This window comes from Impatiens glandulifera, chromosome 1, assembly GCF_907164915.1.
Source record: "Impatiens glandulifera chromosome 1, dImpGla2.1, whole genome shotgun sequence".
Lineage (NCBI taxonomy): Eukaryota > Viridiplantae > Streptophyta > Magnoliopsida > Ericales > Balsaminaceae > Impatiens > Impatiens glandulifera.
In genome coordinates this window covers 124,431,065-124,444,593 of record NC_061862.1, presented here as the reverse complement: position 1 = coordinate 124,444,593, position 13,529 = coordinate 124,431,065, and the positions used below count along the sequence as shown (strand labels likewise).

At 33.6% G+C, this 13,529-nt stretch overlaps 1 protein-coding gene and 1 pseudogene across 1 annotated transcript; one reads left to right on the top strand and one right to left on the bottom strand.

Moving 5' to 3' along the window:
• The first annotated feature begins 3,679 nt into the window (after positions 1–3,679).
• On the top strand, positions 3,680–4,222 carry LOC124942161 (MADS-box protein FBP24-like). The gene has a single exon (XM_047482597.1). The coding sequence runs from the start codon at positions 3,680–3,682 to the stop codon at positions 4,220–4,222; it is 543 nt and encodes a 180-aa protein (XP_047338553.1).
• Positions 4,223–4,846: 624 nt separating this feature from the next.
• Positions 4,847–12,272, bottom strand: LOC124942154 (annotated as a pseudogene).
• Between the last annotated feature and the right edge of the window lie 1,257 nt (positions 12,273–13,529).

Here is a 13,529-nt window from a genome sequence, read left to right as displayed (position 1 = left end):
CGTTTTCCTCATTAATGCAGATCTTCCATTTATTTGTAAACGTTGTAACAGGCAGGTGTAATACAGCATTTGTTGGTAGGTAATTAATACAAATAAGATGACTGATAATATGTAGAGAGCAAATTAGAAAGATACTAAATTCTTAAAATTATATTTAGATGATTGTATTGAAGGAGCGAGAATAAAAATGAAAATAGTTTTAAGAAACGTTAATAGATATAATTATACGTGCAATCTAACAGACGTAGTTAGACGTGCAGTCTAACAGATACGTAGTTAGACGTGCAGTCTAACAGATACGTAGTTAGACGTGCAGTCTAACAGATACGTAGTTAGACGTGTAGTCTAACAAATACGTAGTTAGACGTGTAGTTTAACAGACGTAGTTAGATGTGTAGTCTAACGGATACGTAGTTAGACGTGCAGTCTAATAAACGTAGTTAGACGTGTAGTCTAACAGATATATAGTTAGACGTACAGTCTAACAGATACGTAATTAGACGTGCAGGTTTGTAGTTAGACGTGTAGTCTAACGAATACTTAGTTAGACGTACAGTCAAACAAATACGTAGTTAGACGTGCAGTCTAACAGATACGTAGTTAGACGTGTAGTCTAATAGATACGTAGTTAGACGTGCATTTTAACAGACGTAGTTAGACGTGCAGTCTAACAAATACGTAGTTAGACGTGTAGCCTAACAGAAACATAGTTAGACGTGCAGTCTAACGGACGTAGTTAGACGTGCATTCTAACAGATACGTAATTAGACGTATAGCCTAACAGATACGTAGTTAGACGTGCAGTCTAACAGATACGTAGTTAGACGTGCGATTTAACAGACATAGTTAGACGTGCAGTTTAACGGATACGTAGTTAGATGTGTAGTCTAACAGATACGTAGTTAGACGTGTAGTCTAATAGACGTAGTTAGACGTGTAGTCTAATAGATATGTAGTTAGACGTACAGTCTAACAGACATAGTTAGACGTGCAGTCTAACAGATACGTAGTTAGACGTGTAGTTTAACAGATACGTAGTTAGACGTGGAGTCTAACGGATATGTAGTTAGACGTGGAGTCTAACGGATACGTAGTTAGACGTGGAGTCTAACGGATACGTAGTTAGACGTGGAGTCTAACGGCTACGTAGTTAGACGTGTAGTCTAACAGACGTAGTTAGACGTGCAGTCTAACAGATACGTAGTTAGACGTGCAGTCTAACAGATACGTAGTTAGACGTGTAGTCTAACAGATACGTAGTTAGACGTGCAGTCTAATAGATACATAGTTAGACGTGCAGTTTAACAGACGTAGTTAGACGTGCAGTCTAACAGATGAAGTTAGACGTGCAGTCTAACTCCTTCAGACTAGTTTGAGGGGACACATAGTTAGATGTGTCGTCTAACTCCATTAGACTTGGTGATCTAACTGATCCTGCTATTAGACGGAGGCGTCTAACTTCATTAGACTCGTTAGTCTAATTGGAGCACGTCTAATGCCTTGCTTCGAAGTTGCTTGAAGTTAGCATATGTCTACCCACGATTAACTAGTTGTACGCTACTCCTGCTCCACTTATCCATGCAGATCAGTACGACATTAAGTTACATCCAATGAATTAATGTCACGTAAGCAAATATTCTTCCCACTACTTGTTTCTTGCAGGACAATCCTAGAAGAATATTCGGTGCACTACCAGATTGTTACGGCCACGATCTTGGTGCATAGTGTCTGTTGTACCTGTGTACTATGGAGGAATTCCAATGTGTGTTTGCCACGTGTCATTATAGAAGATTCGACCGTTGGTACATGTTCTCTATTTAAAGATCCTCAAGGACAACGGACGAAAACAAGCGACGAACATACATAAGATACACGAACGAACTACTGAATTCACAATCGATCTTACGATTTGCTTTTTTGCTTATTGTGTTTTGTACATCGAGAGAGATATAGAATCAAAGTATTGTCTAGCTGAGTGGTATTTTTCAATATACTGTAAGTTGAACAGAGTTTGTTACGTTCAACAGTGAGTTAGCATTGCAACTGTATTTGATTCTAAGAAAAGTATAGTGAATCCTTCCGGTGAATGGAATAATGGGTGACGTAGGAGAGTTTTGCTTCGAACATCCATAAAAAACTTTTTGTGTCATTTACATTTTGTCATCCTCTCCTTCATCGGTTCTTAGCTTCAAACATGAGCAAACGTTTCCACACTTGATTCGCTTCAAGAGTTTGCACGAATAGAAAGTGATACAAATCCCTAACAAAATTTCTATCAAACCGTTTTTACACGAAGTTGTCATCAAAAGTTAGACCCCTGTCTCTATTGGTGTCATCGATTCTTTCATAATTACTGAATAATAACACAAAAATTCAGAATTAATCAACATAGACAAAAAACTTTTTATGAACAAATGTGAGATTAACTTTTTTATTAATCTCGTTAGAATAAAATTTCATTCAAGTTAATTTATTTGTTTTATGAATAATAAAGAACAGCCCAACCCAGCCCATACCAAACCGATTTCAAATTTAAATTATTTCTAATACACATGACTGGTAAAAATTTTAAATTAGAGATCATCCTTGTTCAAGTGTTATTTTGAGATATTAATTTCAATTTTGGCTTGGATAGAATGTTTTTATTTTTAAAATGATGAATATGAGCTCCAAAGAAATTTCAATTTTTATTTTTAAAACTACATATGACTGATAACGCTGATGATTTTGTTTAGCCAATTTATCTTTAATTATCATTACTCAACAACTTTTTCAAAGCTCAATAAGTTCAAACCTCTGGCTTAATCTCAATGAACTTTAAATTATCAATAGCAAAACAGATCAAGAAAGCTTAGACCAAATGTAACCAAAACTAGCCATTTTGAAGTTGTTTTTGGTTTTAAATTTCTGAGTTTTGATGTCTTAAGGTTTTAATTTTTTTTTTTGATTTACTTATGTTACATAGGTAAAGATGAATGTGGAAAAATTAAAACCAAATAAAAATAAAATTTAAAAGCATGCAAATATATTTTTAATGTTATAGGCAAATTAAAATTAAAATGCAAAGAAAGGGAAATTCAAGATCTTACAATGATGACATGCTCTTGATTTCCTGGAGGAATTTCAGTTGTTGGAAAATTTTGGCAGCGCAAGGACACAAAATTATGTAAAATTCGGGTCTTGTGTGTGGAGGCTAAGTATTTATGAACAAGTTGGAAGGATCTAGAGATCATAAGACTCCAACCTGTCATTTCATTTAAAGAATTCCTTAGATTTTGACTTCATAATTTTATTTATTCATATTGTTAAGCAAATAATACTAATTAGATTAATTGTAAACTAACTAATCTAATTAAATAATAATTAAATAAATTAATCTAATTAATATATAATAATTAAAATTATATATATATAATACATATTAACGTATTAATTTTTTTTTTTACTTATTTCCATAATTTCTTCATTTGAAAGTTCCGTTTGATTTTTTTTTAAATTTCAAACAAAAAAAACACATACAAATATTTTTCAACAAAAATTAAAAAATATTTTTTCTCCATAATTATATATAATATATAAATGGCGGTCGGCTTTATATCCAAGCAATCGTTCATCGAGAGAAGAAGAGATTGAAAGAGAGAAAGAAGCACTCGAAACTCAAAAGCAAATCTCAAAAATCATGACGGCGGCGGTGGCGACATCTGATGATACTAAAAGTGACGGGAGAAGAAATAACAGAGGTCAAGGGAAGAAGAAGATTAACATTGTGCGAATCGAAAATAAATCTCAAAGAATGGTGAGTTTCTCCAAGCGCAAATCAAGTCTTTTAAAAAATGTGAGTGAGTTTCAGAAATTAACAGGACAAGAGGTTGGCGCCGTAGTCTTCTCCCCCGCCGGTCAAATGTACACCTCCATCAACGACAACAACAACAACGACAACGGGGGCCCCTCCTCCTTTGACGTTATTGTTGACCGAATCCTGCAAGTTGGCGATCCCACGATACAATTACAACAAGATATCAGGATGAGGACGACGACGACTAGGGAATCATCCGACAAGAGCGACGAAGACGACTCTGCGTTTCTGATCGGATGGATTCTCAATGCAATGGGTTTAGATGATGATCTTGTTGAGTCCAATGATTTACAATTACTGGCGTCCAAGATGGCGGATCTCGAGAGGATTAAAGAGGAGGTCGACAGCCGCATAACTTCTTCTTAATTAAATCACTTTTTAGTAATGGTTGTTGTTGTAGTAAATATCGATGTATTTCACTATTAGCTATATATATATATGGTTTCAAGAAACCTATTTTTTTTAAACATATTTTTTTCAGAATTATAGTACTGTTGTTTAATTAATAATGTGATTTAGTAATGGATTATATCCTCGCCGCTTGTTTGTTAATCATGCATAATTCTATCATCATATTATAATGTATGTTTGATTAGTAGTACTGTAATCTCTGTTTAAACAAACAAACAATCAGTATATTTTCAAACAAATATTCTAAACAAATCCAATTTAAATCCATTTTCAGATAAGAAACATATATACACATGTAAATTATTATTATTATTATTATTATTAAAAAAAACTCATGTAAATTAATTAAGCAGTATACATTTATACTTACAACAAAATTAGTTAATAAATAAAAAAATATGCGGCTGTTTGTTAATTAACAAAATATGACATGGGCTGTAAGCTGTTTCTAAATTTATGAGGATTTATTAAATCCATAAAATGGAACTATACAAGGCTGGGACCTTAAATAAAGTTGTTTTTATGTGTTTTAGAATCGATTTAAAACAAAGTCAGAGAAACTGAATTGCTTCCAATTTAAATGGTGGTAAGCAAACAAGAAATCGGTTCCTCCTTTCTAATATTACAAACAATTTTGTTCTATAAAATCACCAGAATTACACTTTAACGCTACCAGCTTTTCTCGATTAGAATTGAGAGACTTGCTGCAGTTTTCGAGCCTAAAAACATTTGCAACGCCCTTTTCCACTTGATTCAGTTTCTTCTGTTTTCGTAGTCTTCTTCAATCCGGTGAAGTCAACACTAGTTAGTTTCTGTTGTTTTTTCCTATTATTATTCGTAGAATCATCATCTTTCATTTCATCATATTCCCTATCAAACACAGTGCAAAGACTCTCACAAATAGAAGTTATGAAATAACCATTACAATATAAACTAATATTCTATTTCATTGCGAGTTTCATGATTCAATGTACAATTTATACCTTATTTATATTTGTACCATAAAATAACAATTACACCATCCCATCAAACATCACCTTTTCAATCTAATCATTCAAATACACCAACTAAAAAATAAGGATAGTCTAATCTAATCAAAATGGCATTGAACCTTAATGACAACAGAAAGTCTAACCCATATGCCTAAAGAACAAAAAGTAAAAGATAAAGTAACAAAGCAAGTGCTATATAAATTGTCTTACCAAAGAACTTGAACCATATTCTTGAAGAAGGGAGTACATGTACCCCAACTGAACCTTACTAATGTTGGAAATCCAAATACTGGGTGTTTGTGATCACCCAACCAAGTTTTAGTTGCAGGGTCTGTCTGAATACAAACATATGCACAAAAATTATCTATCAATTTCTATTTAAAACACTTACATATAAACAACGGAGCTTAATTGGAAACTGGAATTTACGGATTTTTTCATTTGGTATAAGTTTTTTTTAAATCATACTCTAGATTATAGACGGTAATTTTACTTGATTTCCAAAGTTAGAATTAAAGTGTTTTTTCCATTCATTTGGTATAACATTTGTTTTTTTTTTTATCATAATCCAGATTTTAAAATGTAATTTCCTTCATTTTGTATAAAAATGATTTTTCTGGATTATGTTCCAAATTATAGTGTGAGTTTATGCTTCGTTTGAAATAAAAATTATTATTTGGATATGATCCTAATTATTTTCTAAATTCTTGTGACTTTTGGTAAACATGGCAAATGTAGACTTTTTCGGATCATAAAATATGATAACCAAATAGCTACATTAGTTCTATAACTTGAATCAAAACACTAGTTGTTAAATAATGAAAGAGTATAGACTTGTACCTCCTGGATACCCAGAGCCAAAATTTCTATTCATATTATTAGCAGTTTCATCTAGTTCCCAATTTCGAAGTGCTCAATCTCTTGTAAACTGGCATGTCAAAGAAATGCTTAGGAATTGTTTCAACAAAAAGGATTTGCATTCACAGTGTGTTAAGAAAATTTTAATCACCTTAGCGACAATGCTTGCTCCACTCACCTTAGCAGTTTATCAGCTTTTTTCGCGACTACAAATTTTATGAATGGAAATCGTTCAGTCAATCTCACTCTGTATTTCTCTGGATCTCCAACTGTATCTACATAAACCTGAAACAGTAGCCATTAACTCAAAGTCCTTGTTTGATACCCTTTATAGTTTATCCCATCATTTGAATCAAATCATGAAAATAGTTGAAATTCTTTGACTGACAAAGTATCATCTTCTTAATTACTATCTCAGTCAGAAGAACTCCCATATCTGTTACTCTTCTGATAAGGCCCATGTCAGATTCATGTGAGATCTCATTGAGGTTACTCTTGGTTCTGAGACCAAATGAGCAACAAATAGCTTAGCATCATCAAAGAAGTTGATTTATAGTAGTACATTTTAATATTAAACTGTCATGGACTAACTTCTTTAACATTTTTGCAGATAGTTCCTTTGGATCTATGACATCCACAGCCATTCCAGAGGTTCATCAGCCTTCATATTATCAAATAATTCTTTCCTTTTTTCTTCCTTTAAGGTCTTTGAATCTACAATAAGCTGATAAATGATTATTGTCAAATTAGCTATATTGTATAGAGAACTATCCAACTTCATTTTAATGTTCAAGACCAAATATCATTGTTTTCGGTTATGCCTAGGTCTTTGATGTGCTATGTGAATGAGTGTATTGGATGGAACAATAAGCTGACTAAACTCAAGGATTATATATAGAATGATTATGATTGTTAAATTAGCTATATGCAGTTAACTGTCTAACTTCATTTGATTTATTTTAACCATTCAAAGCTATGAAATTGAAACAAACCCAGAAAGAAAAAACGATCAAGTAATGTAAGTTGAGGAAGTATGGTAACCTGCAAAATACAAGCTACGAGGAAAGAGTCTTTCGGTACGATGCATCCGTATACCATGGGACCTGTGTTCAAGTAAACAAATTCATGAAAACAGAAAGAAATCGATGAAAGAGAGATGGAGGTAAAAGAAAAATCGTCCGGTTTCGTCAATGCCCATGATGCAGGAGGGTTCAGAAGCCCATTTAGGAAGATGACTTCCAGATTCCATTGATGTTCTACTGAAACTAGTCGCCAACGAAAACTCTCTCTGTGTCCAGATTTTTGTGGTTCCCGCCAGAAATTTAGCAAACGGTAGGGAAAAGGCAACGTGGATTAGTCGGATAGATTTTCCCTTTCTTGAAGAAGATACATTTATCGAAACAAGTCCATAGTAAAAGGTTTAAATAGAAGAACAAAGTTAGATATCACAACTATAGCGGCAAATTAAATTAATCATGAAATTTAGTCTCATTTTATGTAACCATATTATCAACTTTTAAACTAAAATATCTCATTATCAAATTACGTGGAACACTCTCAATTCAAATTTAATTATATTTCATTGTTTTAAAATTAACTTTTTAAAATTAGTATTATTCAGTAAAAGTCATTTTTGTTTATATCACACATTTCTTCAACTTATGTGCAGGGCCGAAAGGGTAGACCACCTTAGGGTAAATGTGTTAGGTTTGTAGATAAATTTATTAAGATAAAAGGGATAACTTAGTACTTTAGGATGAAAAATGTAGTTTTTATTAGATTATGAGTTTTAATCTCACTAAAAACAATTTATTTAATAATTTTTTAACTAAAATTATGATGTTGTTGCGTATGAACTTGTCAACATGTGATGATTTGAGCACCTTGTATGATTGAGTTTCGACCCACTTTGTGAAATAATCGATAGCTACAAGGATGAACTCATGTCCGTTCGAAACGTGAGGATATATTTTTCTAATCATATATATTCCCCATGACGAGAATGTCCATGGTGAGGTCATGTTGTATAGTAGAGATACTAGAGTGTGCTTCAAGTTCGCGTAGACTTGACATTGATGACACTTCTTAACATACTCTAACATTCATGTTCCATGCTCTACCAGTAATAGCCAAAACGAAGGATCTTCTTAGAGAGTGTTGATTTGTTCATGTGTGGGCCACATGTTCTTGCATGTACTTCCTTCATGATATGAGATGCTTGAGGTTGGTCGATGCATAGCATGTTCTGCCCATCGAAGGAACATCAATATAGCTTTCCTATGAGTAACACGTAGTTGGTTGCGTATTGGCGTAGAGCTCTTCTCTTTTTCTTATGGAAGTGTTAAGGATACTCTCCATGCTCGACGTACTTCTATAGATATTCGAACCACGCTTTGGGCTCTACTTCGGTATGGCTATCATCCTTCTCTCAAATTCTCATTTCTGTTTCTAACGAATCTTAAAGACTTAACCTTGATTTCTTCTAGGATTTACATCATGGCTGCTAATGTGGCCAACGCGTCTGTGAATCGTTTCTGACTTATCGGAGCATGTGTGAATGTCACATGTTCAAACTTAGTCATTATAGTTGATAAGTATTAATGGTAGGGTTTAAGATTCTCTCATTTGACTTGCCATTCACCATTAGCTTGTAAAATGACTAAATTCAAGTCTCCTACCACTTTTAGTCCTCTCGCTCCTTTTTCGTGAGCAATATTCAAGGCATAAATGCATGTTTCGTACTCTATTTCATTGTTCATCACGGGATTTTCGAGTTTGACTAAGATTGGGTTGTATGTTCCCACAAGATCGATGAGTAATATTCCGATTCCATAACCTTATTTGCATGAAGCTCCATCGAAGAGTAGCATGTATGTTGTAGGATTGATAGTCATCACCTCGTCGTCTGTGAATGCTAACTCCTCGTCGTTTGGGAATGCTAACTCCTCATCGTCTGGGAATGCTTACTCCTCGTCGTCTTCAACTTTGATTGGTTGGTCTGCAAGAAAGTCTGCTACAACACTTCCCTTGATAGATTTTTGAACTATATACTCGATGTCGTACTCCGATATCATCATCATTCACTTAGTGAATCTAGGCGACAAAAGCATTTTATGGAATAAATGATGAATTGGATTGAGTCTTGACACCAACTTGACTGTGTGCAGGGCTTTCATGCAATGCCTTAGCCTCTTAGTGACCCAAGTTAGGGCCCAACACACCTTTTCTACTAGCGAGTAATTAAGTTCGTAACTTATCATGTGGTTGCTTAATTAGTAGACTGCGACTTACGCGTTCTCTTCGTTTTCTTGGGCTAGTAGACTACCCATCGCATTTTCCGTGACTATTAAATATATGATTAACGACAAGCCTGTTTTTGGTGGCATTAGAATATGAGGATTCTTGAGGTACCCCTTTATCTTCTCAAATGCATTTTGACAAGTGTCATCCCAAACGAATCTTTGTTTTTCATTAAAAGTTTAAATAAAGGATCACTTGTCATAGTCAACCTGTTTATGAATCGATGTATATACTAGATCTTGCCTAGAAAGCCTCGTACTTATTTCTCGCTTCGTGGAAGTGGCATTCTGAATAGTGGAGAGGAGGTACACATTAATAAAGAGGATGTTCAATATGTATTTTTGAACATCCTGAGAGGAGAATTAGAAATTGAAGAGTCAATTAGAGTCGACTTTGACGATATGGAGTACAAGGACAAGTTGAGGGCGTGGAGAAGGAGATGTGAAATTAACGAGGACAAGGGAAGCCCTAAAAAATTCTATAAAACAAAGCTAGAGACAACAACTTTAAGATATACTTTGTTGTTTATGTTGTCTATAGTTTTTTTTGGACTTCTCAAAATCCATAGTGTAGGTATACCCCAATTTCTACTTAGTTCTACATTCTCTATTCATAACTATACATGTATACTTATATTAATATAGATTAATACCATGAGGTTGTTATTTAGGACTAGGTATCTTAACGTTGGTAAAATCCGGTTGAGACTAGGAGCTTGTTTGATATTGTTGTTTTTTAATTTTATCCCAAATCCAATATCTTACACTATTTCAATTCATTTATCTCAATATACATTTTAATAATATAAATATAAAATACCCTTTATTGAAAATTGAAATATATACAATAAATTTTAATATAAATCACTTGGCAGGGGGCCATGTAAAGAGATTCACTATTTTTTGGGGAAAACGACTAATTTGCCATTTCATTAAAAATCCCAAAAGAAAAAGAAAAAAAACAGCATGAGTTTATTTGTATCAATCTAGACAAATCCTAGATTTAATACTTTAGAAAGAAAATGAATCATCCAAAAAAACACACACGATTAAACAAAATTACAAACACAAATTTTAAACAACTAAAGCGTCTTATACAAGTTCAACTTTGTGACTTTCTTGAAATTAATACCCCATTCTTTACATAGCATCCAATTATCCGACGTTATGGGTATACGCCTCTATGTGTGGATTATAGATTATCTGTCCATAGCAATATCATTCCAAACTTGCTCCTCGTCTCGCCAAACTCTAGAAAATACTCCCACATTCCTTTCTTCCCATACGTGATATATAGTCGAAGCAAATCCACACTTGAAAACATTAGTAGAAAACCGATTACCTCTTGTTTTAATGATAACTTCTTCCTTAATGTCTTTCCATTCCAATGGAAAACTTGTCAATCCCATGCACCTCGAGAATCTCTTCCACAAAACTTTAGCAAACGGGCAACAACCGAACAAATAATCCATTGTTTCCTCATTTCTGTCACATAACACAAAACTAATATCCGTAATATCTGGAATATCAATGAATCTCTTGATATGATCTCTAGTTGATAGCCTTCTCCTAAACAACAACCACAACACAAATTACTGCCTTGGAATGACCTTGGAGGACCAGACGACATGAAACCAACCCACATTCTCCCCACTCTTGCGAATAGAATCCCAAGATAAGTTTGAATTGAACTTTCCATTATTTTCAACCTTCCAAACATGTGAATAAATAGTATCATTAAGCTATAAAGTTTGGATGTGATCAAGTGTCTTTACACCCTCTGGAACTCGTCTCAATAGTGTGTTCCATTCCCCTTTTTGTATATCTCTCACTGAGACAACAATATAGTCTATTCTTATACGCACTCCCCCAAATTCTGTTTTTAGTATAATGGGCAGACTTTCAAACTATGTTTCATGCCAAAACAAGGTTCTTCAACCATTTTCTGATCGGATCTCGAATAAAGGTATAATGTTGTCCTTAAGCTTTAGTATCTTCTTTAGTGACCAGACCATAAGAATTTGTGTTGTATGTTTCAAAATTAAAAGATTTCAACTGGTGCAAGTTCACCTTAAATAGACGGGTGGATAGTGCTCTAAAGTGGCATGACAATAAAAGTCACATTTGCATGGACATTTGACGTTTCTTTTGGTAATTGAACAATTAATTTACATTTAAGTACACTATTGTAGTTTATTAGATATATTTATCGATAATCTGTTTATATATGCTAATAGATCAGTTGTGCTACTTAGACCGAGTCATTGAGTACATGGTACACTAAAACATCCTCAAGCGTTTCCCAATTTTGGGATGCTTGGACGACGATAGGGTGTACGAGAGAGTTCCTTATGACTCCAAACATGAGGGGTTTGGATAGGGTAGAGCTATTGCATGCATTCTAATTATTCAAGAGGGGGATTAACCTTCCAATGATCTACCTGAGAAGGATCTTTCTTAAAAAGAGCAGCGTGAGACTATGATGCCTAATAAGAAATTGTCATCAATTTTTGTGAATACGTTCAAAATAATTTTAGAGGCTGCACAACTATTGGCAGAAGGTGCACAAAAGCTAGAATACATATCTTAGGCTCTTAACATTAATGAACTTAATATATTTAAAACCAATATTCTCTCTCTTACCGAGCTAATAAAACATAATGCATTCATCATAAGTACCTTCCTAAATAGCTTTGAGAAGGCAAATATTCACCGAGGAGTTAAAGACCCTAAAAATTGTACTAATAGAAGTTCCTCCTTCACTAATTCAAGTCTTGGGAATGCCGAAAGAAGCAATGGTTCTGTCACTCTCTGAAGTAGTTTCTCCTCCACCCTCCGAATCAATATCTCCTCCATCCTCAAAGTCCAAAAAGAGGGTGATAAAATTGTCAATGACATTGAGATCCCCTACTTCTATAAACTTTTTAAGGATGTAGATAGATTGACTTTAAAGCATAAACTTCGGGGTTTATCTTTCTAGAAGGACATAACCCAATGTAATGTTTTCTATTAACACTTATTTATGAAAAATTAAAAGTCTAACAATATGTTATTGTGTTTTGCATGGAAATTTATTCGCGACTGCATTCATGAACTTGACGCGCGATGTATTCATTAGTCTAGAGAACAATAAATGGCTAGACAATGGTATCATTCATGCTTGGGCGCATTTGTTGACCGTGAATTATAAACAACAAACAATGCCCAAAAGCATAAGATTTACTTCACAACTTTATCTTCTATAAACTCTAATAACACTATATTGTTTATACATTTTGTATTAGTGTATAATATACTTTATGTTGTAAGCATATAGACATTAATTGGCGTTTCAAGTGAATTTGAATCAACAATCATAAAAGAAATGAAGTTGTTCGAACTTTTCAAATAGAATATCGATATTATTGACCTTGTAAGAAAATCTGTCATTGAAATTGAGCATTGCGTGATAAATAATGATGTAAATCGCTTGATAGAGACATGTAAATTGTTTCATATCTTCATGTAAAACGATTCTCAACAGCATGTAAAGCTCTCTTCACTGTTACATGTAAAGCGATTTAAATGAATTTGTTTTCGTTTTCTACAGATTTCTTACTTGTACATTACAACAATCATTACTACATAACATGCTACAACATGGCCAAAGAAGCAATATATGTTGGTACTAGAAATTGTAATACTCTAATCTTCTTTAGTATCATTAGGATATATAACACAATACTTGACATCATTTCTTTTTTTATCATTGTAAATAGTTTTGGGAATTAAATGAGAACTAGAATAACACTCTACAACCATGATTTCCCGCTTAAATTCAAGGCGCTTCCAAATAGAATCAAACCCGTGACATTTTGGTCTCATAAGCCGACTCTTACCACTAGACTTTGATCATTGTAAATAGTATGATAAGTTTCTCACATTCTTGATGCGCATAGACTCCTTGGCTATTGATAGAGTCTCAAAATTTTAAATAGAGGTCAAAATAAATTACATTGTAACTATCCTTGATTCGGACATAAACAAGTTGAATAAAAAGATGCAAGCGAGTTGCATGAAAATTTAAATTATAAATTCTAATATTCAAACATTAAAAATCATATAAGAAAGCAT